The sequence below is a fragment of the Gadus chalcogrammus genome, chromosome 12 (genome assembly GCF_026213295.1).
Source record: "Gadus chalcogrammus isolate NIFS_2021 chromosome 12, NIFS_Gcha_1.0, whole genome shotgun sequence".
In the NCBI taxonomy this organism is placed as follows: Eukaryota; Metazoa; Chordata; class Actinopteri; order Gadiformes; family Gadidae; genus Gadus; species Gadus chalcogrammus.
This window is the reverse complement of record NC_079423.1, coordinates 26,215,469-26,231,846: the sequence shown is the minus strand read 5'-3', so window position 1 is coordinate 26,231,846 and position 16,378 is coordinate 26,215,469. Positions and strand designations below refer to the sequence as shown.

The window sequence follows — 16,378 nt, the reverse complement described above, 5'->3', positions numbered from 1 at the left end:
TTGACAGCTTGAAGAAACTTTCCCTCTCTGTCTGTGGTCTGTGGGCAGTTGCTTCTCCTCTGTGGGGAACCGGCGCGAGGGGAAGCAGAGGCTGTCCATCGGCAGTAACTGCGACCGCCTGGGCACCGTGGAGCACGAGTTCCTGCACGCGCTGGGCTTCTGGCACGAGCAGTCCCGGGCGGACCGCGACGACTACGTCAACATCATGTGGGATCAGATTGAGCCGGGTATGGTGTCGTTGTCAGTGGTGAAGAGCGCCAATGTTTCTCTCTTACAAACTAATTCTCTAACAACCTGACCCATACATTATATAGTCAGTACTTACACACAGTATTTATATATTAAATATATTTTTACATATCAATTTCAAAAATGTGTGCATCATTGTGATACCTCGTGGTGATAGGTATATTGTGTATATTCAGGTTTTATATATGATGGGAGTAAAACTTTTATTCAGAAAATAGTTTCTGTTTTGCCGCCCCTCTGCATGTGAAGGGCAAATCCCCCCTTGGAGCAAATAAAGACATTTTCTGTTGTATTATATTGTATTATATTCTAACTTCTCCATCCCCAACATGCAAACTCTATGTGTTGAAACACAGGCAAGGATCACAACTTCAACAAGTACGACGACAAGGTGTCCAGCTCCCTGGGCGTGCCCTATGACTACGGCTCGGTGATGCACTACAGCAAGACGTCGTTCAACATCGCCTCGGCGCCGACCATCGTCACCAAGATCCCAGAGTTCATGGACGTGGTCGGCCAACGGATGGAGTTCAGCGACAGCGACCTCCTCAAGCTGAACCGCCTCTACAACTGCAGTGGGTTGAGTTATACCACTAGACCCCTATGAACAGAGGCGTCATCAGAACACAAACACAGGTGTCGCTCATCTTGACGCTATTTATGGGTCTGCTGGTTTTATACCAGGGCAAGGGTAGAATGGGCTAATGGAGATAACACATTGCTGACCGCTGCTGGTGCTTTGACACACATACTGTAAATGAAACAACTGGAAACCATTAAACAGTGGTGACTGCGTCTGCATGCTGAATTATGCATGGGCTCAAGTGATAGGACTTGACCTGACTGAGTACCAATTTATATCTACTATATATCTATAAAATGTTTTTGTTGTTCTGATAGCCGAATGCATTACTGTACTAAATGATACTAATATCTGCTATCTTCACTTAATGTTTTATCAATTACAATAAATAAATTCCTCAGAGAGATGTTTGGCATCACAAAGGCTTAACCAAGCTGATATTAAAATGGTCAAACTCCAAACAGCATTTACAGCTGTTAACTCTCAATTGTTATCAACTGAGTTATAAATTTTTGTTGTTATTATTTTATTACATTCATGTTTAATAGTTGTGTACCTCACTGATAAATACACCTTCCTAGGCAATAAGGCAAAGGTAAGTTCATACCAAATGTGTTTTGTATGATTGCGTTCCCCCTGATTCAGATAAAAAGCTGCCCTTTTTTTTCTAGAGACAGACTGTTTTTAGCATATGACACTTATCTGTCATTTTAGCAGAACAGCATCCGCCATTACTAACCCATCACACGAATCCCTTCCACAGCCACCTCTTCCACCTTTGTGGAGAGCTGCGACTTTGAGGAGCTGAACATCTGTGGGATGATCCAGGGTCCGAACAACAAGTGGAAACAGCGTATGGCTGTGAGTGCAGGACCTCAAACAGACTTCACCTCACTGGGACAATGCAAAGGTAGCGATAACTTGTATACCTATACTTGTTGGTCATTGCACTGTTATTCAAATCATTATTTTGGTTTTACTTTCAGGTATACAATTGCTTCAATATAGGGATTAACAATGTTTCATTTACTTCTTTCGATATTTGATTGTAAAATGAAATACATATAGTTTGGCCAATTCTGGAATGCACAATATATCTAGTTTTGTATTTCTGAGTTATACAACCACTTAGTTCTATAAAATAGATCCCAATCACAGCTCATCAGCTTATCCAGCCATAAATGTATTGGGTCGTATAGGCCTAATTTAAGTGTTGTTGTTTTGAAAGTGATATGCTACCAACACGAAGGGAGAACAAAGTACAGGATAATCCCCAGCAACCTACAGCTAACAGTTTGTAGTTACAAATACTTGAAGTAGAGCAGGTCAATACTGTTTACAATACTGTCCGACCTGTACAATAAGTCAAAAAAATACTATTGAATTTAACTTTATCGCGATACACATTATCTTGGAAACAAATGTCTGACATCTTGTCACCGAATGTATTGAACATTTGAATGATCATAGATTCAGGGAGAAATACTGTAAACTTCATAATGTATTGTGGCTTAATATGCTTGATGTGCAGTAATGGACACTGTTGCCCACAGGAAAGGGCTACTTCATGCATTTCAGCACTGCATCTGGGTCCACTGGGGACAGTGGATTCCTTGAGAGCCGGTTCCTGTATCCTAAACCTGGGGTCCAGTGCCTACAGTTCTTCCTCTACAGCAGCGGGGGTGCTAGCGATTCCCTCAAAATTTGGGTGCGGGAGTATGACGAACTCAACCCTGAAGGGCGTTTGACGCTTTTTGAGACCATTACAGGTGTGTTCACCCCCCCCCCCCCCCACACACACACACTTACTATGGCGAGCACTGGGAACCTAGAAGGAGCTCTTTAAAATAATAATAAATTAATTAATAATGAATCTCGCTGCCATCTGTGTGTTATTTGTGAAAAGAACAAAGAAATCTCTTTGATTATTGCTCATGTTGACCATGTCCGTTTATCTCTCAAATATATCAAAGGTTCAAGTGGATCATGGGAGCTGCATCACGTGACTCTCAGCATCACCAAAAAGTCCAGAGTGGTGTTCGAGGGGGTGAAGGGAGACGCGTCTGCCACGTTGGGGGGTCTCTCGCTCGATGACGTTAACATCTGGTCCGGCCAATGCCCCCAGCATGTGTGGAAAATACGCAACATCACCAGTCTCCTGGCAACCACGCCAGTAGGCACCAAGGTGTACAGTCCCTCTTTCCTGTCACCGACTGGCTATTCTTTCCAGGTGAGTCCTAACCAACACCTTGCTCTTGAATTCCACTCCCCAGTGAATGAATCGCACAATAATATTCATATTCAGGCTTTGAATGCCTCTATTGTTGTTTATATTCACACTATTCTCTGAGTCTTCATGATCGCCAGTATGGCACGATAACACAGTAACTCAACTGTTGCCGTCAATTATGAAGAGACTAACCCTATTGTCTGCAATGGAGTGCTATCAATTAATACAGTGGTAGATTTAGACCATGGATGGAAAGAAGTATGCCTCAACTGCTTTCTTGTTAAATGCCTCAGCCACTACAATATGAATCATGACGCTGAATTATAACAATATGAACAAAAGCATGTGAATTCATTAGAATATCTACGTTAACAACCAGGTTTTAAAGTTCCACTGTCTCTGTCATGTCAAATGTCAGAAATTCTCCACAAAGGAGGGTGGTAGTTTCATCCTGCGTGTTGCCCTGCTGTGCAGGTAGGTTCGTACCTCAATGGAATCGACACCCGTCCTGACACCATGGCGCTCTACCTGTACCTGACCTCCGGCCCCAACGACGACAGCCTGAAGTGGCCTTGTCCCTGGCACCAGGCCACCATGTCTCTGATGGACCAGCAGTCGGACGTCAGGACCCGGATGAACATGCAGCGCATGGTCACCACTGATCCAAACAAGATGGACGGTAAGCCCGCCGGCCACGCCCAGGGAGGCCGCTGTTGGAACAAGTCAACAATGTTTGCAGTGCTTTGTGGAAAACGTTCTTGTCACGGATCCTAACCTGGTGTATCAAAGTTCAGGGACAGATCCATATCATTTTCTATTGCTATTAGGATACAACAATTACTTTGTTTGTGTCTGTGTGCGTGCATGTGCGTCTGTTGACCCATTCTAGTAGTTTGGTTCCATTTAGGTTCAGTCATGTTTGTGCATCTATGCCTTTCATCCAATTGCGGTTGTTCAGTTTCCCTTAGGTTCAATCATTTAGCAGACTCTAAACAATCAAAGCAAACTTTTTAAATTTGAGCACAAAATCAAGTGTCTGCACATGCAAGCATATGCATGCAACAACTGGAGAGAGTGTGCAGATTCAGAAGATTCAGATTCAGAAGACTTTATTTGCCATGACATGTAAACATGTTTGGAATTTGTTTTGGTACAGTGGAGTTTACAACAGGACAGACAAGACAGGACAAGACATTGCAAATGTAAATAAATAATATAATAAATATAGAGTGCCAAAGTGCAGAGAGCTCACGTGATTGGGTACAACAGACCATTAGATCACTGGATCACTGAGTGGGGAGACCGGTCAGGGGGGGGGGGGGGGGGGGGGGGCAGTGCATTTAGGAGTCGGATGGCCGTGGGGAAGAAGCTGTGCGAATGTCTAGTTTTTAGAGTCTTTAGTGACCGCAACCTCCTGCCTGAAGGGAGCGGAGCGAAGAGACCGTGGCCTGGGTGTGCTGGGTCCGCCATTATCTTCCTGGCCCTCCCCAGAGCCCTGCTGTTAAACAGGGGGGCAGGGGGTAGATAACGGTATCTACATTGACCCAGAAGCAATAAACAATGCCCTATAAACAACCAATCAATTGGGCTCTGGGAAGCCAGCAGTCCTGTAGTGAGCAGAAGAGAATAAAGGAGAGTGAAAGGAAATAAGGTCTCCTTTCCTTCCTCTGACAGGTCTCGAGTTCGTCTGGGACCGGCCCAGTAAGGTGGGGTCCCTGGTGAATGGCCCTGATGGGAGCTACTACCGCGGCCCTGGCACTGGGACGAGCAGCTTCCTCACCCACAGCCGACTGCACAGCAGGAAGTACATTAAAGGAGACGACGCCTACTTCCTCCTGAGTCTGCAAGGTGGGGGACATTACTGTGGAATGTGATAGTGACAGAGTTATTAGGATGTTGTGTTATTTTTTAATTCAGTGTATGCTGTTCATGCTGCAGGTAAGTTTTAAGAGCTAGAATTTGATTGTAATTTGTTAGAAAAGGGAAAGCCATCCGTCTGCTAAACGCAAAATGATTGATCGAAAGAAAATATAACGCAAAACGGCCCGTTAACCCAGATGTGAGCTTGTCTCTCAGGCTTTAAATGTATTATCCAGCCTGATTTGTGAGACTAACATAACAGCACCCGTAAACCGTTGTCCCTCCTTCACAGATATTTCTCAGTTGCTGCTCCCTCAGCCCCTGCCCCCCCCTGCACTCCACCCCAAGGAGAGGGCCCTGGCCCCAGACGTACCCCTGGGGGCCAACAAAGGCCAAAATACCCTAGCGATGGGGCTCACGCTGTCAGTGTCGCTGCTGGTGGTTGCCTTGGTTATCGGCATGTACGTGCGGAGCAGAAAGAGGACACAGCAGACTGACACAGTGGCTATCCTAGAGGCTATGCCTGGATTTATGGAACAGTGTGAGTTTAACCACCGAGACGTTTCAGTTATGTGAAACCCCCACTAGGGAGCACTGCAAGAACACTATTTCACTTCCTTAATGCCTTGTAATTATATTACGCTTTTTGTACTCTCTCTCTCTCTCTCTCTCTCTCTCTCTCTCTCTCTCTCTCTCTCTCTCTCTCTCTCCCGCTCTCCCTCTCTCCCTTTCTCCCTCCCTTTCCACTATACATCTTATTTTGTGCCGGTTCTCTCCTCTCGTCCACTGGCCTCTGTAGCCATGGTTTCCCTTTTCCTTTGTCTTGCCCTCATGTCAGAAATAAAATGTTAAGGACAAAAAAAGGTTTTGGCACTATTACAATGGGGGGGGAGGGGGGGGTCATAGCGCAAATATCTGCGGTGTGTAGATAATGTGGGCTCCAGAGCTAGGAGGCGAAAGGAGAGGAGAAGAGCCATCACAGGTGTGGCAGACGGCCAGTTGTCACGGAAGCACACAAGATGCACTGTAACTCTGGGACACGAATCAGCTTTATAAAATCAGGAAGAGAGGTTTGCATTGAACAACAAAGACAACCACTATCCCCTGAAGTGCTTTGCATTCATAAAAAATGTGTGTGTGGGTGTCATTATTCATTGCTTATCGCGTGTCAATCTGTAACCCAAAGTGTTCCGTTTTTAATGAATAAACACAAGGATAAAAATACCCTGACAGAGGGTTGAGCCAATTACAACTGTGGAACTCTTTGAGTTATTAGGATCAGGCTTTTACCCCGGTTTCACTGATATGGGTAAGGGTTTGGTTTTGTTGATGGCGGTGGAATAGGACCATTCACTCTGTGACTGATAACCAAATGATGCTACTGAATGACATTGAACACAATGATGAAGGTTTGTTGAAGATTAGACGGTAGATTCAAATGATGAAGATGACAGCGATAAGGAGTCCACGGCAGATTTAGGGATTGAGACATTTAACAATACCACCACGATGATCAACAAAGATTAAAAAAAAAGGATCTGTTCATGATGAGGGTGATGATGATGATGATGATGATGATTCAAACCACGAGGAAGAGGAGAGGTGTATTAGTCATAAGGCAAGACAACGGTGATGACAACATGATGGATAATAATTATTATCCATATTATGGTTAAACCATAAGTATATCCAATGTGCCATATTTAATGATTTGACCCCTCTCCCTTGGCTCTTTAATGTTGGAAGGATTAACAATGCTTTGCATCTGTCATAACAGGAAGGCCTGAAGGATTCACCACCCGTCTCTTTGATCAACCAGCCGTGAGACACCCACAAGACTGCCCACTGAATTACTATGCATGAAAGAATAAAATGTCTACAAATCACCATAAGAGCAGGGTGAATAAGTCCATTGAAGCTGTTGGTTAATAATTTCACCCGATACATTAACCCCAACACGATTTTGTTAAAGCAACACCTGAAAGATGAAAGTATAACATAACTCGTGTTGCCTTCATTCCACTAGTCGCCACGTCAAAATAGAAGGCAGGATTATATTTGTGCCACGCTATTGCAATGCTGAAATCGCTCAATTAAAATGCATAAATAAAAAAGTTTTAATAAAACAAAACCACACCAGTCGCCCTGCTCAAACAATTTATTTTTGTTAATCAAAAACCAAGCAAAGAATTATATATTTTTTGGTGGTGGTGGGGGGGTCAGAGTTTGATTAGCGATGTGAGGCAGAATGAAGAGGAGTCTGCCATCAGATGAGGAAGACCACGCCCTCAGACACCATGACCTGGTTGTCGTCCTGCATGCGGCCCAGCAGCTGCTCCACCTCCCCCTCCTGGAAGCCTTCGCCCTGGGCCGGAGTGGGGTCCTTGTTGACCAGGCCCAGCAGCTCGGCCACCGCCACTGACTGGCAGCGCTTGGTCTTGCCCCCTTGAACACCTTGAGTCTGGAGGACACGATGGAGCAATTAAAAAAACATTTAATTATACAGCCCTCTTCAAAGCACTGAAAGTGCTTCACATGGGGAGGAATAGTCCCACCTCATCCACTACCAATGCCCCCATTCCATTTTTTTTATCTGCATAAGATGCATGAATGTACTTTATGTATGCTTAATTTATATAACCAATGGCTGCTTACGTTTTTTTGCAATCATAATGGGACGCACTGGTTTACTTGTTGCAACCTACTACTGCAATGACCATTTGGTATAACATCGTTTATTAGCGAATGTTCTATATGGGTACATGAACGTGCCATGAAATAAAGATCATGGATACATGCTAGTGAAGCATAGAGAACATTCATGTGCCCTTTGCCTTGGTTTCTGAGAGAAACAGGGCATCATATTGCATAGTGTCCAAGTGTGGATAGTGACACAATAGAGTGTTTTTGACAGTTTGGGAGGTGCTCCATACCTGTCCTGACTCATCTCCTTCTTCTGAAAAGTGTCCGATAAAGGCTTGGGTCTTAGATTGGGTTTGGCTGAAGTAAGATAAAACCATAACATCTATTAAATACATCAAAACTTGAAGTAAAAGTAAACAATGTAAATTGGGAGTATCGATAAAATGTAAAGTAAGAGTAAATGTTAAATTCTGCTTTCTGGGCCAAACTATAACGAGCCAAGTTGGGCATCATACAATTCTCCTCCCCAGCGAACTTGTAAGAATTGGCCTCGAGCTTGCCATCTAACAAACGGACATATCTTATGAGAATTCATCAAGCAAGCTATCAGAGCTTCATTTATTCAGGAACTTGGCCCAACGATCTTTCACGTGTGCACATTTCTCAATGACAACTCTGTTGAAATCAGGTATGTCCTGTGTCAGTCGATTTTCGATGGACAGCATTGCCAATGCGTTCAGTCTTTCCTTGGCCATAGTATTTCTTATGAATGTCTTAAATAGTTTGAGCGTTGAAAAGCATCGCTCTGACTCAGCTGCAGTCATGGGCGTAGTGATAAGAATGCAAAGTAATTTCCACGTTTCAGAAAACCCCTCCATTAAGTTGTTCTGACTAAAAATATGAAACAATGCAATTGAGCTGCTGCATGCTCTGAAGTCAGGGTTTTCATAAATAAAAGAAAGCTCTGTTTGCAGATGTGGTTTGCTCAACATTGGATAGGCATCAACTGCCTTTCGGAGGGCTGCTGTGGGGAAATCTTCGTATTCAGGAAACCGCTCACTGACAAACAGTACAGCCGCAGCCAGTGTCCAGCAAGTGTCCAGTAAATCTAAATCTATCGAGCACCTGCAGTTCTCCTACTAAGTCATCGAGCAGGTGACGTCTGTCTGTCTGTCTGTCTGTCTGTCTGTCTGTCTGTCTGTCTGTCTGTCTGTCTGTCTGTCTGTCTGTCTGTGTGTCTGTGTCTGTGTCATGGTTTTGAATAATGTTTTTTTGCACTTTGGACTTTGGCGGCATCTAGTGGCCGTGCATGTGTTATTTAAGTATTTTCTGTTTCCTTGCATTACCAATTACTCCTGTCACCTGTGTCTTGTTGCTCCTGTCACATTACCAATTAAGCCATTTATTTAAGCCCTGCTTTTGCCTATGGTCAGTGCTTAGTCTTTGGTGTGCCACGTTTGTACTCTGACCCAAGCTAAGTCTTGTATAGGACATTATTATAGATTCTCTGTGTTTTGACCGCTTGCCTGTTCTTTGGACTACCCACTTGGATTTGCCCCTCTGGTATGACGTTTTAAACTTTTGTATTTTTTGCGAAGATTTACCTGTTTTTGAGTTTACCTTTTGCCTTCTCTGTTGGACTTTTTGCCCTTTTTGGATTTTGCCCTCTCTTTGGAATTTTGTGATCTTCTGTGTTTTTGCCCAAAGACTTTGTTAAAATAAACAACACCCTCTCTGCACTTGAGTCTATATACCCTTCCCTTTTGGTCACTGGGTTTAGAGTAGAACTGTGGATTTGCAGATCCGGGCTTGATCCCCAACTCTGACAGAAAGACTAAGACATGGATGACTCAGCAGAGACTGCCCTCCAGGATTTATCGGATATCAAACGCCTCATGGCTACCATCAACAGCTTCGGAGCTCCAATGGACACCCATGCCCAAGCCTTGGCCAATCTGCAGCAACGTGTCCAGCCACATGACCAAGCTCTACAATATATACTGGCAGAAGTGCGGAGAATCGGGAATCTACCATCTCCAGCACCGGCTCTCCACCCGACTCCGGCACCATCTCCTGCATCACCTAGTCATGAACCAAGACTTCCTGCGCCGCAGAGATATAATGGAAATCCAGGTGGGTGCAGAGGCTTTTTGACACAATGTGATTTGGCATTTGAGCTACAGCCCTCAAGCTTAGTTAATCACCCTAGTAACTGACAAGGCTCTGGCCTGGGCGACTGCTCTCTGTGGTCAACGGGGCGCTATCTGCTCTAATTATACAAATTTCAAAGAAGAAATGTTGCGTGTCTTCGACCAATCAGCAGTGGGCCAGGAGGCAGCCAAAGAACTCCTTAAACTACGAAAAGGACTAGACAGTGCTGCTAACTATGCAATTACTTTCAGAACCCTGGCAGCTGATAGTGGGTGGGACGAGCAGGCCCTAGTCTCAATCTTCTACGACGGATTGTCTGATGCCCTGAAGGATGGATTGGCTACCGTGGAGACACCCAATGACTTTAAGACATTTGTCTCCCTGGCTATTCAGCTAGACAAATGCCTGCATGAGCTCCACCATACCCAACCTCACGCCCGAAGGTCGGCTGATGTTCCAGCTCCATCCTGGGGTCCTGCTCCCACATCGTGCAGTGATCCTGAGCCCATGCAAATCGGAGGAACCCATCTCCCTAAAGCTGAAAAGGATCGCCGTAGAAGGGAGGGGCTATGCTATTACTGTGCTAAGGCAGGCCACCTCCGAGCCTCTTGTCCTGACTTCCCGGGAAATGGTCAGCCCTGTCAAGATTAGAGAGAATCGTGACTGGGTTAACATTCTCTCCCGCCTCCCCAGGTGCAGGAGTATTCTTACCTGTATGTCTATCATGGGGAGAGCAGCGACACACTTTTCAGGCCTTCATCGACTCCGGCGTTGGCGGTAATTTTATGGACATTAGTGTAGCCCGACGTCTACAGGTGCCTCAGATTGCAGTTAATCCTCCCTTCATTATCTCTGCTCTTGATGGTGGCTCCCTAGGTAAAGGAAGAATGACTGCTGCCACTGCCCCCCTGAGACTCCAGTCAGACATTCACCGGGAGGAAATTACCCTCTACCTGATTGACTCACCCGGGTTCCCTGTGGTTCTTGGTTTTCCCTGGTTAAACCGGCACAATCCCTGTATTGATTGGGCCACTGGAACTGTTCTTGAGTGGGGACCCACTTTTCATGCCACTTGTCTCCTGCCAAGGTCTGCCCGACCACTAGTGGAACCTGTTGATACCTTGGAGCTATCTCAAGTTCCTGTTGAATATTTGGACCTGAAAGAAGTCCTTAGTAAGGCGAGAGCATCTGCGTTGCCCCCTCACAGGTCCTATGACTGTAGCATTGAGTTTTGCCTGGTACCAGTCCTTCCCGTGGGCGTATCTTCTCCCTGTTTTTGCCAGAACGTGAGGTCATGGACAAATACATTAAAGAAGCCCTGGCTACTGGATTTATTCGACCCTCCACCTCTCCAGCCGGGGCTGGATTCCTCTTTGTGGGCAAGAAGGATGATCACCATCCGTAATCGCTATCCCCTGCCACTAATGTCTACTGCCTTTGATTTGCTCCAGGGTGCCAAGGTCTTCACCAAACTCGACTTGAGAAATGCGTACCATCTCATTCGCGTCCGCAGGTGCGATGAATGGAAGACCGCTTTCAACACTCCAACAGGGCACTACGAGTATCAAGTTATGCCCTTTGGTCTTACTAATGCACCTGCAGTGTTCCAAGCCCTTATAAATTATGCTCTCTGAGATATGATTAACCACTTTGCTTTTGTTTACCTTGACGATATTTGGATTTTTTCTAAGTCCCTTTCAGATCACCGTCACCATGTCCGGCAAGTTTTACTGAGGCTGCTGAAGAACCACCTGTTTGTTATGCCGGAGAAATGTGAATTCCATGTGTCTGAGGTGACTTTTCTAGGGTTCATCTTGAAGGAGGGTCGTGTTCAAATGGATCCGGTGAAGACTCAGACTATAAGGGACTGGGCATCCCCTAGGTCTGTCAATGAGGTGCAGCGGTTCTTGGGATTTGCCAATTTCTACAGGAAATTCATCAGGAACTTTGGCCCTGAGGCTGCACCAATCACTGCCCTCACTAAGGGCGTTGATATGGACTCAGGCTGAAGGGGCGTTCAGACTACTCAAGGAGCGTTTTTCGTCTGCACCTATCCTTGCACTGCCAGATCCCTCTCTGCCTTTTGTTGTAGAGGTGGATGCATCCAATGTGGGGGTTGGTGCAGTTCGTTCACAGCGTATCTCCGATGGGAAGTTGCATCCTTGTGCATTCTACTCTCATCGCCTATCTCCCACTGAGGCCCGATATGATGTTGGGGACAGAGAGCTATTGGCTGTCAAGATGGCATTATGCCTGGCAGTACATCCTGGCTGGCAATCAAAGGACTCTGGAGTTTTTGAAAAGACGTTTCTGGTGGCGGAGATGGAGAAGGATTTCAAGTCGTTTGTGGCAGCATGCACTTTCTGTGTTCGTAGTAAGACACAGCATCAACGTCCTCTAGGTCTTCTCCACCCCCTGTTCCTGGTCGTCCTTGGTCACACCTGTCAGTGGACTTCATTACTGGCCTTCCCTCCTCTGAAGGTAACACAGTTATTTTAGTAGTGGTAGACAGGTTCTCCAAGTACTGTCGCTTTATTGCCTTGCCAAAGTTACCCTCTGCTCTTCAAACTGCTAAACTAATATTTAAACATGTTTTCCGAGTCTATGGGCTTCCCCAGGACATTGTGTCCGACAGGGGTCCTCAGTTCTCCTCCCGGGTGTGGCGTGCCTTCTGTAAACTCATTGGAGCCACGGCCAGCCTCACATCCGGGTTCTATCCCCAATCCAATGGGCAAACTGAGAGGGTCAACCAGGAGCTGGAGGCATCCCTGAGGAGTCTAGTGGCTGACAACCCATCATCCTGGAGTTCTCGGCTGCGGTGGGCTGAGTACGCCACAACACACTCCACTCCATATCTACTGGCATGCCTCCATTCCAGTGCCAGTTTGGATTTCAGCCACCTTTGTTTCCTGAGGAGGAGAGGGATGTGAGTGTCCCATCGGCGCTACAGTTCATGAGACGGTGTAAAATAACCTGGAAACAGGTCCGACGGGCTCTCCTGCGGACCTCCAAAAGAAACCAGCGCCAAGCTAACCGGCTTCGGAGGCCAGCCCCCAGCTTCCGCCCTGGTCAAAGGGTTTGGCTGTCGACCAAGGACCTCCCACTGCGGGTGGAATCCCGCAAGCTGGCCCCTCGCTATGTGGGCCCCTTCAAGGTGGTCCGAAGTATTAATCCTGTGTGTTACCGCCTCCAGTTACCTCGCTCCCTTAAAACCCCACCTTCCATGTGTCCCTATTACGCCCTGTATTCACTTCCCCTCTGGCCCCTGCCCCTGAAACACCCCCTCCCCCCAATGTTATTGGAGGCCAACCAGCCTTCACCATCCGCTGTTGTGGATTCCCGTCAGGTTCGTGGCGGGTTGCAGTACTTGTTTGACTGGGAGGGATACGGGCCAGAGGAACGTACCTGGGTTCCAGCACGGGACGTTCTCGATACAGACCTCTGTAAGGACTTTCATGCTGCTCACCCGGACCGGTGAGTCCTGACATGGTTTTGAATTATGTTTTTTTTGCACTTTGGACTTTGGCGGCATCTAGTGGCCGTGCATGTGTTATTTAAGTATTTTCTGTTTCCTTGCATTACCAATTACTCCTGTCACCTGTGTTTTGTTGCTCCTGTCACATGACCAATTAAGCAATGTATTTAAGCCCTGCTTTTGCCTGTGTTCAGTGCTTAGCCTTTGGTGTGCCACGTTTGCACTCTGACCCAAGCCAAGTCTTGTATAGGACATTATTATTGATTCTGTGTTTTGACCGCTTGCCTGCTCTCTGGACTACCAACTTGGATTTGCCCCTTTGGTATGATGTTTTGAACTTTTGGCTTTTTTGACAAAGATTTACCTGTTTTTGAGTTTATGCCATCTCTGTTGGACTTTTTGCCCACGCTTTGGAATTTTGTGATCTTCTGTGTTTTTGCCCAAAGACTTTGTTATAATAAATAACACTTCAGTTAACCCTCTCTGCACTTGAGTCTATACCCTTCCCTTTTTGTTGGGTTTAGAATAGAACTGTGGATTTGCAGATCCGGGCTCAATCCCCAACTCTGACAGTCTGTGTGTGTCACAAACCATAATTTCCTCTTTATACATTGGTAAATATATGCATTTTTTGCGGGCAGATGCCGTGCCACTTTGCCGCCAAGCTCGACAAATACTGTACATGTGAGTCCCCAGCCGGCGAGACATGGGGCACAACAGGGCAATGTCTTCATTCACATCAGACGCATCGTGTGGAATGTACCTTTCTTGACATTAGGATTTGAATGGCAAACAAATTTCTGGTCCTCTGCATAATTGCAATCCTTATCACATCAGGGTAAAGTTGTTGATTTTTGGGCCGGAAGGGCTATCTAGCCCCTTTCCCTCTCCCGCACAGCGAATGAAAGGAGGCCCGGTTCTTAGTCAGTGCGTGCGTTTACATGCAGAGTCATTATCGGATAAAGAAACGAATAAGACTTAACCAGACTTTTAAAATGCATGTAAACACCTTTACCCGATCTACTTCGGACCCAAATCGGTACATGAACGGACAAGCGAGATCGGATAAGAACACCTAGATAACTGGGCGCCAAGTTGTCTTTTCTCTACAGCCTTTAACTGAATAATTGCACAACGGTCAAATTCTTGACATAAAATTATCATTTAAATCCACAAACAACATGTGTAATCCGGGGCAAATAAAGTCTGGGACCAGAAGATAATTACTTTCTCTCCATTGAAACCCTACATATTTTTCGATCTCATAGGTCCCATGGGCTCTACCGGAAGGGGCATGACTTCGCCACTCTATAGGATGTATATGGCCCTGCGTGCAGGCCCCCGGGAGCTTTGCATACTTCCGCAATCCACCAGTGCTCAGCGGCCAAGCCTGGTATTGCAGCTGTTTAAGCGGGGACGGGTCCCTCGATTCAAGGGGCCCAGAAGTAGATATCGCCGCTCACTCCAATACAAGTGGGGAACAGGAATTTGTCTCCGCAAAAAAATTCTGGACAACTAATCAAAGGCTCATAATTATCTTTATACCATGTACTAATACAATGTAAAATGTAAGTTTTCTCTTTTCAAAATTTTCTTTTTTGTGCAGGAGAAGGAGGGGTGGGCAGCTGAAAGGAGTCGTAGCGTAACAAATGTTGGGCCCGGCATCCGCGAGAGCTCAGTTAACTTCTCGTGTTCGAGATTTTTCCTTTTACTTAACTTGAATGACGTTGATGGGTTTTAGGCACTGTGTTGACTTTTTATCACTTAAAGTCACCGAGGGATGTGTAGACAGACCTCGCACTTATGATGCTACAATGCTAACAATGCTAGACAACTAGGTATTGTTCTGCATCCGGCACGTCATGCACTAGTGACTAGGGCGTGGCTAGGCTCCCATGATGCGGAAGCAAACCTCTCCTTGATGTTGCCCTGCGCCATTGAGCAGTTTTCATAGGAATGAATGGGCGCCATTCTTTTATCCACTGTCCTTTCTTTAATAGGTCCATGGTTAAACCTCAATGAGGCCAACTCTGCTGGGGCAGATGACGTATTGCGACGATGCACTGTACATAGGGCTGGGCCCCGTTTCCCGATAACGATGGATCCACGCTCGTACGATCATTCTCACGATGGATCTTGCGATCCATCGTCAATTTCTTTGGAGCGTTTCCCGAAACTCCTCTTAACGTGAACGCGCATTCGCTGCACTCACGACGTCGTAGGATTGTAACTGTCTACTGACACGGTGCTGAAATGGGCTCCGTAGGAGGGGGAGACGCAGGAATGTCGCAGGAAAATTGTGTTAAAAAGGGTTAAAATAAATCCCCATCAAGGACAACAGCAGAGTAGCCTCCGAAAAAAATAGACTGCAATTAGATGAATGCTATAGCAAGACATTAAAACACAATTGATTAGGCTTAAACCGACATATATCAGTCCTAATCCTGAATGCACTGTGCGTTTCACGGCATTTCCCCCCCTGAAATAATTCCATGTGACAAAAAATTAAAAATTGCTTGTGTGACAACTACATTTATCTTAATGGGCTGATTTCTGAAACATGCTTTGCGCAGCAAAGATAGCCGACTTAATCTGATTCCGCATAAGGGTTTCCTTGATTGATAATTTGATTGGCTATAAAAGCCCCTCCGGAAATAGGGTATGGTATGTATTGATGAGGAATACAACGAAGCCCACCGTCTGGCCCGGTGCATCGTTGAGCGCACGATCGGGAGGTGGAAGTTGCGCTATATTAGATGCCTTCACAAGTCAGGCGGAGGGCTCCAGTTTTCGCCGGCCAAGTCATGCGCCGTGATATGTGTGACGGCTATGTTGCACAACATTGCAGCTAAGGCTGGGGTGGCATTGCTTGAACCGGAGGACGCTGAGGACGATGACGACGAGGAAGATCGGTGTGAGGACGGCCTCCCTCATAACTACGCGGCTGGTTTTCATGCGCGTCGAAGAGTGATTGAGACTTTTTTTTAACCCCCTCCACCCTCCCACATGTCACTAAACATTCCCGTCAACGTGACCAATCCCCACCATATCCCAGCCTTTTGCCTGCTCCTTTGCTTGTTTTTTATAATTTATTTTATTTCTTTATTTTAATTTTTTTTAATTTAATTTAATTTTTTACATTATTTTATGCTACGTTTTATGAGTAGCCTATGTCAGTCTGCACAAA

General features: G+C 45.9%; 1 protein-coding gene across 1 annotated transcript in view; it reads left to right on the top strand.

The window, feature by feature from the left end:
• Window positions 1-7,035, top strand: part of LOC130392708 (meprin A subunit beta-like) — a 9,252-nt gene extending 2,217 nt beyond the window's left edge. Inside the window, exons 7-15 of the mRNA XM_056603213.1 lie at window positions 49-227; window positions 606-824; window positions 1,596-1,742; window positions 2,386-2,601; window positions 2,806-3,062; window positions 3,537-3,741; window positions 4,737-4,910; window positions 5,215-5,463; window positions 6,700-7,035. Of these exons, the coding sequence (XP_056459188.1) occupies window positions 49-227; window positions 606-824; window positions 1,596-1,742; window positions 2,386-2,601; window positions 2,806-3,062; window positions 3,537-3,741; window positions 4,737-4,910; window positions 5,215-5,463; window positions 6,700-6,701 (1,648 nt within the window). The 3' untranslated portion in view covers window positions 6,702-7,035. The remainder of the gene's footprint in view (window positions 1-48; window positions 228-605; window positions 825-1,595; window positions 1,743-2,385; window positions 2,602-2,805; window positions 3,063-3,536; window positions 3,742-4,736; window positions 4,911-5,214; window positions 5,464-6,699) is intronic.
• The last annotated feature ends 9,343 nt before the right edge of the window (window positions 7,036-16,378 follow it).